Source organism: Orycteropus afer, unplaced genomic scaffold (genome assembly GCF_000298275.1).
Source record: "Orycteropus afer afer isolate SDZICR_OR568_19922 unplaced genomic scaffold, OryAfe1.0 scaffold00081, whole genome shotgun sequence".
NCBI lineage: Eukaryota > Metazoa > Chordata > Mammalia > Tubulidentata > Orycteropodidae > Orycteropus > Orycteropus afer.
In genome coordinates, this window is record NW_006921668.1 from 1,445,184 (window position 1) to 1,466,237 (window position 21,054).

Sequence of the window (21,054 nt, forward strand, 5' to 3'; positions counted from 1 at the left end):
CCGGCCTGCTACTCTGTGCTACGCCCGTGCTTACCTTGCTCCCGGAGACCCGGTCCCTCTTGGGAGGGTAACAAGGGAAAGTGCTCAGTGCAGATCAGTGAGTAAGCACAAGCACGCCTGTGCTTACCTCGCTCCCGGGGACTAAGCACAATCCCGCCCGTGCTTACCTAGCTCCCAGAGACCCGGTCCCTCTCGGGAGGGTAACAAGGGAAAGTGTTCAGTGCAGATCAGTGAATAAGCACAAGCCCGCCTTGTTTCAGTACTTTTTAGAGTTGGCCAAAAATTAAAATATCCCTCTGTTAGCCAACCAACATGTCAACAGGCCAGAATGGTCTGGTGGCAGCTGGTTTGTAACCTCTGGGTACAAAAACCTGTTGCCATAGAGTTGATTCCAAGTCATAGTGACCCATAGGACAGAGTAGACCTACCCTATAGAGTTTCCAAGGCTGTAATCTCTATGGAAGTAGACTGACACAGCCTTCTCCTATTGGAGGCTGGTGGTTCAAACTGCCAAACTTTTGATTAGCATCTAGCACTTTAACCACTGCACAATCAGGGCGCTTTAACTTCTGGTTAAAGCTTGAGAATTTTACAGTTTTTGTTAGAATTTATGGTTATCATCCCCCCTTTCTTTTAAGATTTAGGAACTTCCATAAAGTGGTCCTACCTTAACTTTCCAACCTGTTTTCTTGTTCTTCCCTTTCAAAACCCTTAGTGTAACTAAATTGTCCTCTCAATTTCCAATTATCAGGTGCTTTCTAATCCTTTGGTCTTGCTTTTCCCCACTTTGATTTGCTGTGTCTTCTCCCCTGAACTGGCTGGCCCCTGTTGTTCCTGTTAGTTAGCATTGAGTTGGCCCCTTTCACAGCAGAATGAAACACCGCCCCATCCTGCACTATCCCCATGATTGGGGGGGAATCAGATCAGATCTTTGTGTGATGCATAGGGTTTTCATTAGCTGATCTTTGGAAGTAATTACTAGGACTTATTTCTAGGTCTAGAAGTTCCTCTGAAAACTGTTTAGCATCATAGCAACACACAAGCTTCCATTGACAGATAGTGGTGGGCAGTGCATGAGATACCATAAAACCAAACCAAACCCACTGCTGTCAAGTTGATTCTGATTCATAGCAACTCTATACAACATGGTAGAACTGCCCAATAGGGTTTCTAAGGCTGTAAATCTTTACATAGGCACACTGCCTCATCTTCCTCCTGTGGAGTGGCTGTTGGTCTTGAATGGATGATCTTTTGTTTAGCGGCCGAATTCTTTAACCACTACACCACTGGAGCCCCTCTGCCTGAGGTACATTGTTCTAGAATTGAACTCAGGTCTCTTGCATGGAAGGCAATAATTCTACGACTGAATGATTTGTGCCTAGCCATCATTTTTAAAAGTATATGTTAAGTACTTCATTATTCCATGAAATAGTTTTAACCTGTTCTCATCTTATTCTCTCCTGAAATTAAACATGTGATCTGTTAGTTAGGGCAACTGCAAATCTCTGGAGTTGTCCTAATATTTGTAGCTTATAAGTCTTTTTTTTTTTTAATGTATGTTTCCTCCCCTTTATTAATGAATTGAAATCTCCTGAATAGCAGACACTATGATGTTATTTGGGAGCTCTGGTAGCGTAGTGCCTAAGGCATTTGACTGCTAACCAGAAGGCTGTCAGTTCAAACCCACCAGCCATTCCTTGGAAGGAAGGATGGGCAATCCACTTCCGTAGTGATAACAACCTCAGAAACCCAAGGAGGGGCTGCTATGAGTTGGATCCAACTCCACGGCAGTGAGTTTGGTTGTTTTTGTTAATGATGTTATTTTGTAACTCCTCTCCAGTGCCAAGTTTCATGCTTCCTTATATTTGGAAGTTACTAAATATTTGATCAATCAATATGGTTATGCCAATAAGGGACTTTTTAAGTAGAAAACATTTTATTTAAAATATCAAATCGACAAACTGGGTATACACACAAATACAAACATAGATGTGTGTAAGAAACCTTTGAATATCTTGCTCATTGTGTACTGGAAGATAAACTAGGGTAGAGACTAACCTTGAAATCTGAAGGAATGACAGCAGCAGTGGATCAAGAGATTGGGAGAAAAAAAGACCTGTGGTCAGATGACATTTCCCGATTCGAATTAGGATGGGAGTGATACCTCAAAGTTGTGAATGTTTTACCCAAATCAGAAATTAATCACTAAATCCAGTGAGACAGGATAAAAATTTGTTATTAATAAATGCAAATCCAAATTGTAGTTCTATCATTTTCTTAGAGTAAACACAAGTCTGATAACAGACACGGGTTATCTTTTGGATGACTTGGATATTGTGTTATGGTCACAAAAGACATTTCAGTGGCATGAATGAGCTTCCATTCCTACAATTTGTTGAAGATTTGTTCTGTGATTTGTACCATGAGAGTGCTAATCATGGCAGCTGGAGCTTCATGCCCTCATGTCTTCTCTCTCTCTCCAGCAGGATTATAAAGTTTGTGAAGTGAGAAAACTCCCTCTTCCCTGTAGAGTTGCCCCAACAAGCATTAGATACCATGCACTTGATTGATTTAATATAGAAAGGAAGAAATGTGTAGAAGAAAACTGTAGTCAGTGTTTGTGAACATAATATTGCTACAATCAGCCTCCTTAGTTTTCCTGAGTGTGCTCTGTAATGTTCCTCTGGCTGTGGCAGTGGAATTTCCAGGAACTGGAAACTGTTGCTTTAAGTTCTCCTGCAGCAGTGTCTAGGAGAATTGACCATGGTAGCAAATATGCACGGTGTCACATTTTTTGGCAGTACTGTATTTGGAGATTTTATCCATTATCACTTTTTTTAATGTGCAAATCCTGAAGCTTTTGATGTGTTGTTAACTTAGGAAGCAATAAATACATGGACCGGATCGGAAGCACTAGCGTTTCACAGAGGAGCTCCAAGAAGGAACAAGTCCCATCAGAAGCAGAGCTGGAGAGACAACAGATCCTTCAAGAAATGCGGAAGAGAACGTCCCTTCACAATGACAATAGCTGGATCCGACAGCGCAGTTCTAGTGTAAATAAAGAGCCTATTACTCTGCCTGGAATGATGAGAAGGTATGATATGTCTTAGAAATCATTTACTGTTCTTTACTATAAGACAGACAAATTTCCAGGCATGCTGAGAGTTTTGGGTAGAAGGTATGTCATCATCATTTCTTCTCCTTCTTACCTAAGGTTTAATGGGAGGAAAGGAAGTAGAAAAAATGTCACTGAGTGCCTATTATGTACCAGACGCATGCCAGTTGGTTTGTCTGCATCATCTCTCTTGATCTGGGGAAAGTGATGCGAGGCAGGGACAGTTGCTCAATTTTTTCATATGGCAAAACTGTTACTCAAGCACTAAGGACACTTGGTGAAAACCACGTAGCTAATGAGTTGCAAAGCTGGATGTTACACTCTGAAGTGGAATTCAGGCAATTAGATAATTTATGCTGCTCTTTGTTATCTTGGTTGTTGAACATTAAAAAAATAATAAACATATGATTTGTATGTGCTGTAAAAATGTCCATATGCAGTTTATACATAACAGGAGGCAAAGTTGGGATAACTTCTGAGTCACAAACAAGCACCTTGAGAGGGTCATTAGGCCTATGGGCTTGGACCCCTGGTCACAGGAGACATTAACCTCAATCAGCACAACATGGTATACAGAAATACTATTCTACATCTTACTTTGGTAAATAGCATGTTGTTGTTGTTTGCCATTGAGTCGGACCCAAAGCATAGCGACCCCTCCTTGGGTTTCTGAGGCAGTATCACTAAGAAAGTAGATTGCCCAGTCTTCCTTCCGAGGAGTGGCTGGTGGTTTGAACTGCCAGCCTTCTAGTTAGCAGTCAAGTGCCTTAGGCACCATGCTACCAGAGCTCCTTTGGTGAGTAGCAACTAGGTCTTAAATACTTGTGAGTGGCCATCTAAGTGGCAACTATTTGTGTCTTTCATGCAGCAAAGAAGGGTGAAGAAAATCAAAGACACATGCAAACAGTCCAAAGGACTAATGGACCATGAGAACCTTAAACTATGTGACCCTGAGACCAGGAGAACTAGGTGGTGCCTGGCTACCAATGCCAACCACTCAGAGATCAAAATTGGAGATCCTTGATAGAGTAGGAGAAAAAAATACGGAACAAATCTTAAAATAATAAAAAGGCCAGGTTTGCTGATCTGATAGAGACTGGTGAAATCCCTAAGACTATGGTCCTGAGTCACCCTTCTGGCCTGGAATTGAATTCACTCCCCTGGCTTAACTCTCAGCCAGACAATAGATAGTGCTACAAGCTGAACAACTACACCAGGGAGTTGCACTCCTTAGAACAATCAACCATGGGAGATCAAAAGGGCAGCATTTGCACAGGGAGAAAGGTGGGCAGGCAGGAGTGCATAGGCCAGAAGGACGCAGGGAAAAAAAAAGGGTAAACCACAGGGAGGAAGTGAGAGATGAAATGGTACACTGTGGGGAATGTAATCAGTATCACAAAACAAAATGTGTATGAACTGTTGAAAGTGAAATTTCACCCAAACCACGATAAAATAATAATTACAAAACACAAATTTAACCTATCAGGATGAACAATGATGTTGATGGAACATCACCAACAGAAAAGGCAGATGAAGGAGCAAAACAAGAATAGATTAAAAAAAATAAAATATAACCTCTATTTGCTTATGTTTATAATGAATTTTAATGGTTAGATTGGCATCATGGTAAGTGTTAACAGACTGTGATAACCTAATATTTTTTATAACTTTAAGAAGGTAAGTTTATAGATGTAAATTAATTGGATATAAGTAAATGGATATTTTAGAACATATATTTGGAGAAATGACTGTTGCATCTACTCTGAATCCATATTTCTATAGCTGACAAATGGGTAAAATTACAGGCAGTGCCTGGCAGACAAAGGGCTAATTATCTCAAAATACAAATAACTTTGTAAATTACTAAATCCACCCCAGCATCTTTATAAACCTATAGCCAAGTGATATGAACAGGCAGTTAATAAAAGAAATAATAATAAAAGGCAATCAACATATTTTTAAAAAATGCTCAGCACTACTCCTAAAACAGCAGAGATAGACCTCTTCCTCCACTGGATTTGTAGAGACTTAAAAGATCGATTAAACCTAATATTGACAATTGTATAAGGAAATAGGAATTCTTATTTCCAGTTGGGTGGACAGCTTTTCAGCGTGTATTTAGCAAAAGTTTGTCTGTACCCTGTGAGCAATTTACTTTCTAGCACTTTATCTTCTATACATATCTTCTATACATATACAAGTTTGCAAAGATACACCAAGTTATTCTACTTTGGCAACTGCAAAAGGAAAAGTTTGATTTCAGTGTCTTTTATTAAGACATGGTACATATGGTTAATGTGCTTGGCTGTTATATAAAAGGTGGGAGGTTTGAGTCTTCCAGAGGAGCTTCAGAAGAGAGGCCTGTCAGTCTACTGCAAAAAGTCAGCCATTGATAATCCTATGGCATACAGTTCTACTCTGACACACATGTGGTGGCCATGACTTGGAATTAATTTGATGGCAACTAGTTAAGTACTAGTTAAATAACTGGTGGGACACTGCAGTAGAATATTGTTCAACTAAGGTAAAATATTGTACAACTCTTGAATGAGAGGGACATACTGCTCCATGACACACTGCCTTGAACATTAGTGGATTAAAGAACTCATTGCCTCTCACAGTCCTGAGGGTTGACTGGGCACTTTTCTGTGCTTCCTGTTGGCTGGGGTACTTGGGCAGCAGCAATCATTTAGAGCAGATACGAGCATGTTTTTTGTGTGAGGGACCCTTTAGGCTTTGTGGGCCACACAGATCTCGGTTATATATTTTTCTTCTTTTAATTTTTATTTTTCTTAAATAACTCTTTAAACACGTAAGGAAACATTCTTAACTCATCAGCCATTCACACTCTGCTGTGCCTTGTAATTTGCTGACCTTAATGGAGAAGTTCTATTGGGAGTTCAGCGCAGTATTACTGGAGAGCCCCTGTTCTCCATATGGGTGGGCTCTCCACAGAGCTGCTTGGGCTGCCATGTGGCATAACATGGATCCAGAGGGGACCCCTTCCAAGAGAACAAGCCTCAATATGCAAGTGCATATCAAATGTCCATTTGTATTATGCTTACTGATCTCCATTGGCCAAAGTTAGTCACATCACCAAGACCAGAGTCAAGATGGGGGAGGATAACACAAGGTTCATTGGGAACCACCAAAGTCCAGTCTATCTCTTAAGTTGATATGAAAATAGGTTCAAGTAATGTATGTTAAGTGGAAAAAAGCAAGCTACTAAAGAGTATATGTTATAGAATAATCCCCTATTTTTAAGAACGTTAAATACATGAGTATATTAAATATGTGTGTAGAGATGGTATATACTTATGTATGTAAATTTGTATGTATATATGTGCTTTCGTATGTGAGAAAAGGTCCGAAGGATATGGAAGAGTTAACAGTGGTTAATTTCTCTGGGAATTAGGGCAGATTATGTTAAATGATGGGGGGGGGGCTCTTACCCCTTTCTCAATACTCTTTTATATGGTTTGTTAATTTTGTTTTTTAAATCATGATGATATATCCTTTTATACTTTAAAAAAGGAAACAAAATTTCAAACCTGGGCTAAGGAACTTTTAAAAACAAATAACAAAATTTCCCAGGTAAAGGAAAAATAATTCAGAGTTAAATTTTATAGATGAGTATTAATGTATATATATACTTTAAGTAAGAGTTATTTTTCAAGAGCTATATTTAACTCGACAGCACATAACAACAACAACATATTTAACTCCAGAAGGAAGACTTGGCAATCTACTTCCGTAAAGATTTACAATCTCAGAAATCCAAAGGGGGGTCACTATGAGTCAGAATTGACTTGATGGCAGTGAATTTGGTTTGTTTTAGTTTATATTTAACTCAGTTTGTAAGCTAAATCCTGTTTTAAATGTGTATTCAATTTAAGAGAGTGGTTGATGAATCTTCTGCAATGTAAAATCCAACAGTTGTTTAAATTTGTGGTTTTGGATGGTGAGTGAATGAGGATTGCATAGTAGGCATGGCTTTGGTTGCTTTGGAGTCAGAAGGCTCTGGTTTGAAAGCCTGTTCCACCACTTACTAGCTATTTTCTCATGGGAAAGCTACCTTATTTCTCTGATATTTAAAAAATATTTAAATAATTTAAATATTTAAAAAATATTTAAATAATTTAAATATTTAAAAAATATTTAACAATTTTAGTATTTTTTTTTTGTGAAAGTGTGTAGCCTAATACTTGGCATACGTAAGTGCTTAAAAAGTGTATTTTTAGTTGGGGTTTTTTAAAAAAATTAAGTCTGTTATGTCTAAACTACTGAATATTTAAAGGATAAATGTCTATCTTCTTAGTTTTAGCATTAGTTTTTTTCTATTATTTTAAAACCTTTTTCTTCACTGATTTTTTTTTGCCCTCCACATTGGATGGTATTTACCTAAGTATCAAGTAATTACAAACAAAAATAAATGGAGGTTGATTGAAATGTAAAATATCATGATATGTCTAATGATGGAGAGAAACTTTTCTTGTTCAGGGTGATTTTATATGTACCTAGATTTGTTAGATTGTTGTTGTTGTTATGTGCCGTCAAGTCGGACCCGACTCATAGCGACCCCTCCTTGTGTTTCTGAGCAGTATCACTACGGAAGTAGATTGCCCCATCTTCCTTCTGATGAGTGGCTGGTGGATTTGAACCCCCAGCCTTCTGGTTAGCAGTCAAGTGCCTTAGGCACTATGCTACCAGAACTCTGTGTTAGATTAGTACCTCCTTATAAAATACAATGGGTAGTTTAGTGATTGTAATGATATGTGGGAGTCTCTTGGTGGTGCAAATTGTTAATGTGCTGAGCTGCTAGCAATGGTTGGTAATTTGAGTCCACCCAGAGGTGCCTAGGGAGAAAGGCCTGGCACTCTACTTCTGAGAAATCACGGGCTGAAAACTCTGTGGAGTACAGTTGTACTCTGACACAGATGGTTGCCATGGGTTGGAGTCAACTGGATGGCAATTATATTTTTTTAAATGACATGTTAAGTAGATTCATAGGTGAATATATCATACCTATTTTGATAAATCCTTTATATATGTTTTAGAGGTGAATCTCTAGATAACCTGGATTCACCAAGATCCAATTCTTGGAGACAGTCCCCTTGGCTCAATCAGCATACAGGATTCCATGCGTCTTCCTCTGAGCAAGACTTCAGTCGCCCACCACCTCAGCTGGTGTCCACGTCAAACCGTGCTTATATGCGAAACCCAGCCTCCAGCTTACCCCCTCCTTCAGGTGGTTCTGCGAAGACTGTAGCCACAGGTGTACCCACTGCCCCTTCTCCTACACCACGCAGCCATTCCCCTTCAACCTCACAGCCGGGGACCCAGCTACGTAACAGGTGAAGCCCTTCATACATCTCTTTTTCTTCTCTTAGTCTCAGGTGTTTTTCCCTTAAAATTTCCCAAAAATCTTGTGTAAGCTTTCCAGTGTGTGTGTATGTGTGTGTGTCAGGGAATCTTTTCACTGTGCCAGCATCTGTGTACTTTTATCATATCAGGTAAGAAGGATCTCTTCATACTTCTCCATGCAACCCTAATGGAATTTATGAGTTTCTTGTGAAGCCACTGTAGACCTTTAAAATGTCTCCTTTATTGCAACTGTCTCATTTGCTTAAGCTTGTGGTCAGTGTCTCAGATGGAGATGCGGACATGAATAGTTTTCAGCACAGAATCGTAAAAGTATACAGTAGCTTATAAATGCTTTTCAGATCTACAAGCAAAAGCTGTTTTGTAAAATGTTTGACTATTTTGATAACTCTAATGCAAACTCAAGGAGCTCTGGTGGCATAGTGCCTAAGGCATTTGACTTTTAACCAGTTTAAATCCACCAGCCACTCCTCAGAAAGAAGAACTGGGCAATCTACTTCTGTAGAGATACTGCCTCAGAAACCCAAGGAGGGGTCGCTATGAGTCAGAACTGACTTGATGGCAGTGAGTTTGGTTTTTGGTTTTAATACAAACTCGTAAGCAATGAGTATCAAAGGAGAGCATTATAGCCAAATTGTATAGTCTGTGGAGCTTTTAACCAAATGAACAATAACAAAAAATAATTAAGTAGATTAGACTTCGCTTTTTTGGCTTTTGGTTATGAAAGTCATTGCTTTGTACCACCTCTGTTTTGTCAATGTTTTGCTCACTCTTCATCAACTAATTTTTCTGTAGGCCATATGCTATGTAAGAGTTAAAATGATGGGGTCTTCACTAGGAACTTGCTTTTTGATATGAAGTAAGGCACAAATATGAAAATGTTTGGGCATTTAGATCTGTGTAGCTTCTCCACAGATAATATGTGCTGCATGTAACGATACAGCAGTGCTGCTTCTGTCACCAGAAATGAGTGAGATCTAATGACATATACTAGTTTTCAGCTTACATTAAATACTTACAAGTGAAAACACAATGATTAATATTAGAGTTTTATCTTTAGCAATCAAATAAGGCATTTTGATAAGAAAACATATTTTATACCAATCTACAATAATATGACAATGTACCAGGATCTGCAAAATATGTATCAGGGAATTGGAATTGAGAGAAGAAGGGGATAAGGATTTATGGGGGGAGAATTTGGGGGGAAATGAAGAGGGTCTTGGGGTGTGGAGGGAAGGCAGAGGAAGAGCTTACCCATTTATTTACTGAGAGCCATACTCTCGGAGAGCAAATAGGAGAGAGACTGGGCTTTTCTGCCCTGAGAAGGTCTCCATCTAGGAGGTGGCCCTCTGAAATCTTGCTCTCAACAGCTAAAGTTTACTGTTCAGTGGGACTGATATTTGTGCTGTACTGTGGGGATAGAAAAGGTAAGTAAGAAGTGGCTCTAATCTTACCACCTGGGAGAGGAGATAAGACCTGTATCCAAAATAAATTAGAAACCCTTCCTACCTATCTAAATGGTAGTTCTGAGGCAGTTTTCTTTTTATTCTCTGCAGAGGCGATCTTTTAAGCTGGAGCCCTGAGAATCAAGAAAGGGTTGACACCACTATTTAACCAGAATGTTGAGTGAATAAGAAAGAGGGTGGAAAATAAGGTTGTGCTGGGTGGGTTGTAGAGGACTTTCAATGCCTCCTGAAGGAAGTTGGGTGCTTCTTTTGAATGACATGATTATAGTTATCTTAACAAGTTAGACTGGCAAGAAGGTGTGAAATGGATTAGAGGAAGAGGAGCAGGCAGTGGGCAGCTACAACTGCTGAGCAGAGAGATAATAGACACTGGTGCATTATGTGAACAGGTGGCAAGGGTCGCAGCCACCCTGGAGATCCTTGAGGTTACAGTATCCTCAAGGCATGCTTTGGTTGGCTTGTGAAAGTTTTTCTGCCACTGATACATAGAGCCTTTCTGAAATTATCCTTAATGTGAATACCGAAGTGCTATTTTTTGTAATAACCTTGAGTTACACAAGTGAGAGCCTCCGTTCCCTTCTTGTTCTGCATCTAGGTCAGTCAGTGGCAAGCGTGTGTGCTCCTACTGCAGTAACATTCTGGGCAAAGGAGCTGCCATGATCATCGAGTCCCTGGGTCTTTGTTATCATTTACATTGTTTTAAGGTGAGATGGAGATCAACAGCCTGCAGGCCCGCAAAGCTTTGCTTAGAGAGCGCATGGCTGCTTGGAGCTCTGGGTGTGGGCGTGCACTAACTGAGCTCGGTGCTTCTTATGTCAGTTTGCTACGCTTTGAATCGCAAATTGCTGCTGTATGTGGTTCTCAGATCTTGATGCTAGTTTTAAAAAGCTAATCTAGAAATGCTGTCTATTTCCTATCTCTAATTTGTTGGAGTTTATAAGAAAAATGTGCAGTTCGTAAATCTCTTGTCTAACGTGCTGCCTGCCAAAGGGATATGTGGGTATAATTTACCAGTGTTATTAACAACATGGGAATATGCAATTATAACAGTGTTTGAAAGTATAGCTTTGACTAAGGAGACTATATATAAGGGACATTATTGCAAATATGTTTACAGTTGCACAGGCTGTTTACATTTGATGAGTGTTTGCACGTAAGGAGGAATGAAGGCTGTGACTGCTTCATTTCACGATATCTTTCTCTAGAGACTCACCCACCGTTTTATTCTTGAACTTGAATTGGGCTGTAGAAGAATATTGCTTATTTATCCTGGAGTCCCACAGACCACAGTTTGTTTGAGCTTGTACATTGCTGGCTTGGGTTGTTTCTAGGCAGAGAGTGAGTCAAAATAATTAGTGTTTCAGCACATGGAACCAAAATACCAAGCCTTGAAGTGAAGGCGCCATGTGGGAACACTTGCCAAGCCAGTGCAGTGGGGACAATGGGTGTGGCTTGTCCCAGTGTGGGAAGCTAAAGTCCCAGTCTTCATTCACTGTGGCCAGTTTTTATATAGTGCCATACCCTCTTTCTTTCCTCTGGGGAGTAATGAGGACTAAATTTCTTTAAGCTAAGTAGTGAATCATTTCTGCAGTTAGGCATATTTAGACTGATCATCCTTTAAATTGGTCGTTGTTAATTCTTTAAATAATGTTCCACCTGGCAGGCTTCATTTTAATCTACTAATTATCTTTTGGGCCTTTTTTTTCCCCTCTTTTTTTTTTTTTTTTCTCAGACAAGGTTTGCTGAACTGTCTGATTGTGGATGTTCTTTCTTTTTACCCCTTTTCCCCAGTGTGTGGTCTGTGAGTGTAACCTCGGGAGTTCTTCCTCAGGAGCTGAAGTCAGAATCAGAAACAACCAACTGTACTGCAACGACTGCTATCTCAGATTCAAATGTAAGAGAGCAAATCAGAGAGAAAATTTCTTCTCTTTTAAGGAGAACACGGGTCCCCATACATTTCCCTGAGACTGCAGCCAGCTCCCCTTCAACCTTCCTACCTTAGAATTCGAGTTTTTAGGAATCTATCCCCTTGGAAGAGAGGTATACAGTGAGTGAGTCACTGCTCAGGATTCCAGCCAAACAAGGGTGGGTTGTAAGGCCAAGGAATGGTAAGGGGGGATGAGTGCCTGAGAGCCAGGACAGTTTCCTGTGCTGTCCATCCAGGGTATGGAGGAGCTGCAAATGAGAGTATACACAAACATCCAAGACAGTTAAAGTGAATCTTCCATGTAGACTGTAAATTGTGTTGGCAAAGCATTGGGCTGGCTTTACCACCTTTAGCTTAGTTCTGCAGTTTAAGAATAGGCTTTGATTCTGGGATTAAAAAATGACCAACTTTAAAAACTATCCTTTGAAAAAGTAAAACGAATAAGCACTTTATGCTTTAGTATAATATATAATCACGTATTAATATATTTTTTAAAAGGAGCACATTAATTCTAATTATATGGTGTTTTCGTTTTCATTTTTGGAAAAATCGAGTTTTCCGAGAACTTCAAATGTGACTTTGTGTCTAAGCATGTTCTATCTGTAAGCCTCTTATAAAACATAGGATAGCATTATTAGATTGCATGTTGTTTATAGCTACATAACGACAACCATTCTTGCATTGTTTATATTTTGAACCTTGACGCTGGTAACATGTGTTTCTTCCTCGTTGTGAAAAGGGTATTACAAGTGGTATCAGCAAAACAATTTGCTTTTGAACTCTGAGGTATTTATATGGCCCTTTATGTGAAGAGTGCTTTTGTAAACAGTTTAAGCCCAGTTATAACTCTCTTTTATCTGTCCATGGGTTCTGAGCCTTTTTACCTCAACTGTCCAGCTCTTTCCTGAATGCTGACGTTGACCTTGGAGAATGTCAAGGCTGGGCATATTATGGGGGGTGTGGGGTGTGTATGTGTGTATCCTTTTCTCTCTTTAGTCAAATTCCAAAGCCAAATATGATTGATTTTTGGAATCATCATTAAAAAACAGCCCATGTCTTTTCTGTCCTTCAAAACAAGTATTAGAGCTGAGTACCATATATTTCTATATCAGAAATTTTTTTTCACTCCATTTTTGCAAATAAAGATTTCTAGTGCCCAGAGGCTGTGAATTTGCCTAGCTTTGCCCTAAGAGTGTGTGACAAGGTTACTCTTTCCACCTCACTGGGCCGTTCTCTGAGTGATGACTGCTATATATCCCACGTGACGATATTCAAATGTTACTGAATCGAAGCACTTTTCTCTCTTCTCTCCTTGCCTGATCAGCTGGACAGCCAACCGCCATGTGATGTAAACCTCCATTCGAAAGCACTGTTGCAGATAGAAGAAGAGGTGGTTGCTGCTGATGTAGATCTATAAATATATGTCGTATGTCTTTTTTTTTTTTAAATAACCTTTTTTTTTTTTTTTTGCCTCTTTAGATTACATAGAAGCATTGTATTCCTGATATAACCTGTATTTTTTGTTGTTTATTTATAAGAAGGTAATTATGTGTGGAGGAAAAGTACAGTATTTCCTTTTTGAATTCAGCATATTGAAAGGACAAAGGAAAAAAATAACAATTTCACAATATTTTTGAGGCTGATAATTCTAGTTTGACTTTTCTTGTGGTGTTTTGAAGAGGGTATTCTACTGTTTTTTAAAAGGTTCTTAAGCATTATTGGAGATAATTAATATAAATATGTATTTGCATTTGCTTTGTTTATTATAATGTATACTAAATTAATGCAGAACCTTAAGGAAAATTTCATTGAAATTCACTCCAAAATTTGCTTTTTTGTAGCCTTTGTTTATCCACCTATGAAATACTGTAATTCTAACCAAAAAAAAAAAAAAAAAATAGCATACGTAACATTTTCTTTGCTTAATGAGGAGAGCTATATTTTCTTCACCAGATTTGTTGCTAAGCAGTTGTCAATAGAAAGCATCTTTTTTTCACTAAGAAAAAAATAACCATGGTTTGTATACCAGAAGATTTTCTCTAGAAACTCGTGTCCCTCTCTGTCCAACTGCATTTGTAAATAAATAAAATTGCTAATGAATTTAAAGAGTGTTTTCTTTGTGTGAGTTGTCTGCCTTTCATGTCTTTTCGTCATACTTAATATGTGGCTTTTCTTGATATTGTGCTTTATTTAAAGTTTTTTTAAAAGGGTTAATTGACATATAATAAACTATATATGCATAAAATATACAATTTGACAAATTTTGACATATGTAAAATTATCACCACCGTCTTGCTCTTATTTTTACTGAAAAATTTTACTTTAATTAAAATTGATTTTTTTAAAATTTAATTAAAAATTAAGATTTTTATTTTTGATCAAAAGGTATATTTTTGAATACAATATGTTTTTATGGTAAGAGGTGATGTGAGTGGTAAATTGTTGCATTATTTTCATAAAATCCTTACTTACTCATTTTGCAACTATAGTGATGAAAGAAGAGAATAACAGTGAATTTAGAAACTCTGTAGAGCAAAATATACCTAAATGTATTTCAGAAATCTGGACTGGGAATGAAAGAACACAAAATGTTAGCATGATTGGAGCAAAAATATACACTTGATTAAATCCTTCAAAATAATCAGGGGTGGAAAATTCCAGGAAATAAGAACTATATTAGAAGTATATAATTAAGAAGTTGTCATATGAGAGAAAATTAAAAATTAGGTCCAATTTTTCTGTTTTTACTTATTACTCTTTTTATTATAATAAGTGTTTACTGAGGAACCTTTCTCAGATACCACCACATTTAGAGATTAGAATTCTCAATCCTAACTTCCAGGATGAGCTCTGGTTTGAATTCATTCTAAATATAGTTATTTATTCAGCTTTCTTAATACTGTTGTTGCTGGTAGGTGCCATCAAGTTGGTTCTGACTCAGTGGCCTGTATACAATAGAAGGAAATACTGCCTGGTCCTGCACCCTCCTCACAACATTTGCTGCGTTTGAGCTCATTGTTTTAGCCACTGTATCAATCCATCTTATTGAGGGGCTTTCCCTTTTTTGCTGACCCTTTGTTTTACCAAACCATTATATTTCTCCAGGGACTGGTCCCTTCTGACAACATGAGCAAAGTTCGTGAGGTGGAGTCTGGATAGCTTACAAAATTTTAAGGAGCATTCTGGCTACTCTTCCTCCAAGACACATCTTTTCATTCTTCTGGCAGTCTGTGGTATTTTCAGTATTTTTTGCCAATACCTCAATTCACATGCATCAATTTTTCTGTGGTCTTCCTTATTCATGTCCAGCTTTCACATGCATGTGAGGTGATTGAAGATACCTTGTCTTGGGTCAAATGCACCTTAGTCTTCAAAGTGTTACCTTTGCTGTTTAACCCTTTAAAGAGGTATTTTGCGGCAGATTTGTCCAGTGCAGTACATAGTCTGATTTCTTGACTGCTGCTTCCCTGGGTGTTGATTGTGGATCCAAGTAAAATGAAATTCCTGACAACTTCAGTCTTCTCTCCATTTAACATGATGTTACTTTTTTACAGTTAACATGATGTTACTTTTTTACATTTAACATCATGTTACTTTTTTACAGTTGTGAGGAGTTTTGTTTTCTTTATATCCAGGTATAATCTGTACTGAAGACTGTAGTCTTTGATCTTCATCACTAAGTGCTTCAAGTCATCATCATTTTCAGCAAGCAGACTTATGTAATCTTCATATCACAGGTTATTAATAAGTCTCCAGTCCTGATGTTGTGTTCTTCTTTGTATAGTGCATCTTTTCAGATTATTTGCTCAGCATACAGATTGAATAAATATGATGAAGGAACACAACCCTGACACACACCTTTCCTGATTTTAAAACATGCAGTATCCCCTTGTTCTCTTTGAAAAACTTCCTCTTGGTCTTATGTACAGATTCCTCATGAGTACAGTTACGTATTCTAGAATTCCCACTCTTTGCAGTGTTACCCACAACTTGTTATTATTCACACAGTTGAATGCCTTTTCATAGTAATTAAAAGACAAATTAACATCTTTTTGGTCTTTGCTTTCAGCCAGCATCCATCTGATATTAGCAATGATATCCTCTGTTGCATGTCCTCTTCTGAATCCAGCTTGACTTTCTGGCAGTTCCCTGTCCATGTCCTGCTGCAATGGTTTTATCTTCAGCAAAATTTTACTTATGTATGATATTAATGATATTCAATAATTTCTGCATTCTTAATGTTAAATTGTGAATTTTCTCATGCTGTTAAAATCATTTCCATTTATCTATATGAATGGTTGAATAGTGCTTTATTATTTGGCCCTACTAATTAGTTGATAATTCTTCTGTTATGTACCTTTTGGTTCTTTCAAAATTCTACATTCCTCTCTGTGATCATATCTCTGATACTGTCTTTGTATCAGAATCAATTCATAGACATGAGATTGCTGGTTCAGAGCTAATGCATTTTAAGGCTCTCATGATACATATTGCCAAATTTGGTTCCAGAAAGACACTCTAACATCACCTAAGGGCTTATCCATCTCATTGCATGTTCACCAAACTGAATTTCTTCTGCCTTGTTCTCTGCATGACGTGTAACAGCCCTCAGTATGCACTGGTTGATGAATGAATGAATAAATCACTTCTTCAATTTCTGCCTTGTTAATACTGCTTGTTAGTGGCCTAGTGCTGGCTTTAATTTTTACACTATACTTTCAGTTTTCTTATGCAACATCTTTTCTGAACATTTTCTCTTTTCATAAGCCTTTAGTCTTTTAGTCTGTTGATTTTTCTTCTTAGTCTGCTCTGTTCTTGTGATTCTTTTTCTCTTGTTTGTCACTTTATTTTGCTTATTAATAAAAATGTGTTAGAAGAAAGCAGTTCTGAAAATTGTATTCGGATACAGGTTCTGTAGTATCTTTTTATAACCCCATGGGTGTTTCCACTATTCTTCTGTCAGTTTCTCATACTGTTGTGCCTTGTCTTGTATATTGCTATGATGCTGGAAGCTATGTCACTAGTATTTTAAATACCAGGAGGGTCACCCAAGGTAGACGGGCTTCAGTGGAGCCTCCAGACAAAAATTAGGAAGAAGGACATAGCCAGGTAATATCCATATGCCTACAAGGAAGAACAGTTAATTTTGCTATTACTCAAAGTTACACACCAACAACCAAAACAAAGATGAAGACATTGAAGATTTTTACCAACTTCTGCAGTCTGAAATTGACCAAACATTCAATTAAGCTATACTGATAATCACTGGTGATTGGAACGCAAAAGGTGGAAAGAAAGAAATACCAGTAGTTAGAAGATATGGCCTTGGTGATAGGAATGATGCCAGAGATCACGTGATCGAATTTTGGATGATCAGTGACTTACTCATTCCAAATACCTTTATTAAGCAACATAAATGTTGGCTATATATGTGGACCTCACCAGATGGAATATATGGGAATCAAATTGATTATATCTGTAGGAAGAGATGATGGAGAAACTCAATATCATCAGCTAGAACAGGCCAGAGACTGACTGTAGAACAGACCATCAATTGCTCATTATTGGGCTGAAAGAACTGAAGAAAAGATTCAAGCATCAGTTTCCAATATTGAAGGACTCGAAGGGCAAAATATTGAACAATGCAGGAAGTATCAGAAGATGGAAAGAATACACAGAGTCACTGTTCCAAAAAGAATCATTTGACATTCAGTCATCTCAGGACATAACAATATGATCAAGAACCAACAGTACTGAGGGAAGAAGTCTAAGCTGCGCTGAATAAATTGGAGAAAAACAAGACTCCAGAAATTGATAGAATACGTACTGCCAAAGGGGTAGGGAGGCTGCATCTTCTGACCTCGTTTAACCCCACAAGAGGAAGACAGACTCACCATTAGTAGCCCAAGGCCTATTCCTGCAAGGGCACAAGGGCAAACATGCTGCCTCCCTCCAGCCCTTTCACAAACCGTTCCTCCTGCAGCACCCACCACCTGTTTGCTGGGTTTGATAATTCGCTGCAGTGGCCGCACACAACTCAAAGATTATGGGATTTATTAGGGAAGCACTAGACTACAAGTTCAGAAATTCACTCAGTCTCTCACAGCTGGCTGTCTCACTCAACAGCTGGCAGTCTCAGTAGCACATCACTTTCTCAGTAGTCCGTATCTCTCGCATCTCTCTCTCAACAGTGTGTGTCTCTCACATCTCTCTTTTAGCAATGTGTGTGTCTCACATTTCTCAGGAGCAAATTTCTCTCAGCAGCATGTCTTTCTCAGCCAGCAGTCAGAGAGACTCCTTCTGCCTCTAAGAAGGCTCCTTTTGAGCCTGGCAGAATGGCCCAAACCAACCAATCCCAATATCAGAGTTCTACACACCTGAGAGAGTGAACTTCCCAGAAAATTACTTTGTGCCGCTCGCAACAGAAATACCTCAGGTGGATAACTTTAACAATCAGAAGCTTCTCAGTTGCTCACAGCAAATTCTAGCATGGAGTTTACAAAGGCTTAGGGCTAGAAAAGCCACACTATGTAATTTACTATACTGCACATACCCGTTGAGATATTTCAACAGATGGATGCAATACTGGAGGCACTTGCTCATTTATGCCATGGGATTTGGAAGACAGCTACCTAGCCAACTGACAGGAAGAGATACGTATTTGTGCACATTCCAAGGAAAGGTGATCCAGCAGAATGTAGAAACTATTGAGCAGTATCATTAATTTCACATGCAAGTAAAATTTTGCTGAAGATAATTAAACTCTTGCAGCAGGACAGCAATAGAACTGCCAGAAATTCAAGCCAGATTCAGAAGAGGGCATGGAACAAGGGATATCATTGCTGATTTCAAATGGACCTTAGCTGAAAGCAAGGAATGTAAGAAAGATATTTCCCTGTGTTTTACTGACTAGACAAAGGCATTTGACAGTGTGGATCATAACAAATTTCGTATAACATTGTGAAGAAGGAGAATTTCAGGACACTTAATTGTGCTCATGAGGAAACTGTACCTAGACCAAAAGGCAGTCATTTGAACAGAACAAGGGGTATGCATGGTTTAAAATCAGCAGAGGTGTGTGCCAAGGTTGTATCCTTTCACCATACTTGTTTAATTTGTATGCTGAACAAATAATCCAAGAATATATGAAGAAGAACATGGCATCAGTATTGGAGAAAGACTCATTAACAACCTGTGATATGACAATGATACCACCTTACTTGCTGGAAGTGAAGAAGACTTGAAATACTCACTGATGAAGGTCAAAGACTACAGCCTTTAGTATGGATTACACCTCAACATAAAACAAAAATCCTCACAATTGAATCAATAAGTAACATAGTGATAAATGGAGAAAAGACTGGAGTTGTCAGAAATTTCATTTTAGTTGGATCCATGATCAACAAAAGAAGCAGCAGTCAAATCAGGTGATATATTGCATTGGCAAAGTTGTCACTTTGAAGACTAAGATGTGCCTACCCAAGCCATGGCATTTTCAATAGCTTCATATGCATGTGAAAGCTGGTCAATGACTATGGAATACTGAAGAATAATTGATGCATTTGAAATATGATGTTGAAAAAGAATATTGAAGGTACCATGGACTGCTAGAAGAATGGATATATCTGTTGGAGGAAGTACAGCTGGAATGCTCCTTAGAAATGAGAATTGCCAGACTTAGTCTCTCATACTTTGGTCATGTTGTCAGAAAGGCCCAGTCCCTGGAGGAAGCTATCATGCTTAGTAAAATAGAGAGTCAGCAAAAAAAGGAAAGACCTTCAACGAGATGGATTGACCAGTGGCTGTGATAATGGGCTCAAGCATGGCAAAAATTGTGAGGATGGCATGGGACTGGACAGCATTTGGTTTTCTTGTACACAGGGTTGCTATGAGTTGAAGCTGACTCAGCAATAGCTAACAACAACATGGATGTTTGTTACTTTGTCTAGAAACAAGGGAAGATTCAGTCATTCAGCAAATACTTTCATTCAAACCTATATGCCAGGCACTGTTTCAGGTGTCATAGGCATAGCTATGAATGAATTTGAAGTCTTGGCTCTGATGGGGATTATATTTCTGGTTGGAGGAGGTAACCATAAAGAAATACGTGAAAATATAACATGTAGGTGGTGATAAGGGAAATGGAGAACAAATCATCTGGGTAAAGAGGATCGGGGAGTGCTGAAAATGGAGGTTTCATGGTGTCTTTTTATATGAGTCATCAGGGACACCCTCTGAGCCAAAGCCTGAAAGAATGAGGAAGCAAACCATAATGGTATTTGAGGGAAAAGCAAGTAAAAATCCTTGAGGCAGGAAACTGTTGGGTGTGTTCAAGAGGCAACCCTGTTACTCGAGTTGAATGAGTGACTGAGTGGAAGGAGACATGGGGAAGGAGGGCAGAGGTTAGCAGGCTGTTACTAGACTTTGGCTATGTGTGGGCAAGCCCATTTCAAGTTTGTTTTTTTAAACAAGATAAAGCTGAACAATCTATTAGATATTCAAGTAAAGGTGTTGAATGGAGACTGAAGAACTAATAATAATCACAGATTCTGAGAAGTGGAGTGGAAAATTTTTTAGTCTCCTGCTTCTAGGAGGGCAAAAACCTGATAAGGTGAGGAGACATAGTGACTACACCAAGTGCTTAGTTGCCTGCAGTGGGGACAGGAAAAAGTAGAGGTAGATTAAATCTTAATTAACACTCTAACCCAGCCTAAAATGAACTCAATCTTGAATGAATTAAGATGATCAACCTCTCACTTAACCTGGCTAACAGAATAAAATGTAAACTCTTAGTCTAAATAGGATAGGAAGACATTGGAGGTTTGAGCAAAGGAGTGAAATGAACTGGCTTATATTTTAAAGGAGTCTCTGGGTGCTGCAAATGTTTAATGTTGTTGGCTGCTAACTGATAGATTGGAGGTTTGAATCCACCCAGTGGTGCCTTGGAAGAAAGACCTGGAACTCTACTTCCAAAATACTAGTCACTGGAAACCCTATGGTGCATAGTTCTACTCTGACACATGCAAAGTTGCCAAGAGTTGGGGTTGACCTGAGGGCAACTGGTTGGTTTATTTAATCCATTAACATTCAGGGTGATTATTGATAAGTTTGAATTTGTTGCTGTCATTTTGTTATGTATTTTTTCATGGTGTCCCTGGTTT

At 38.5% G+C, this 21,054-nt stretch overlaps 1 protein-coding gene across 1 annotated transcript in view; it reads left to right on the forward strand.

Annotated features, from left to right (window-relative positions):
- LMO7 (LIM domain 7) overlaps window positions 1–13,240 on the forward strand; it is a 320,447-nt gene extending 307,207 nt beyond the window's left edge. The window contains exons 28-32 of the mRNA XM_042781037.1: window positions 2,881–3,094; window positions 8,173–8,469; window positions 10,562–10,670; window positions 11,758–11,860; window positions 13,218–13,240. Coding sequence (XP_042636971.1) covers window positions 2,881–3,094; window positions 8,173–8,469; window positions 10,562–10,670; window positions 11,758–11,860; window positions 13,218–13,240 — 746 coding nt within the window. The remainder of the gene's footprint in view (window positions 1–2,880; window positions 3,095–8,172; window positions 8,470–10,561; window positions 10,671–11,757; window positions 11,861–13,217) is intronic.
- Window positions 13,241–21,054: the final 7,814 nt, after the last annotated feature.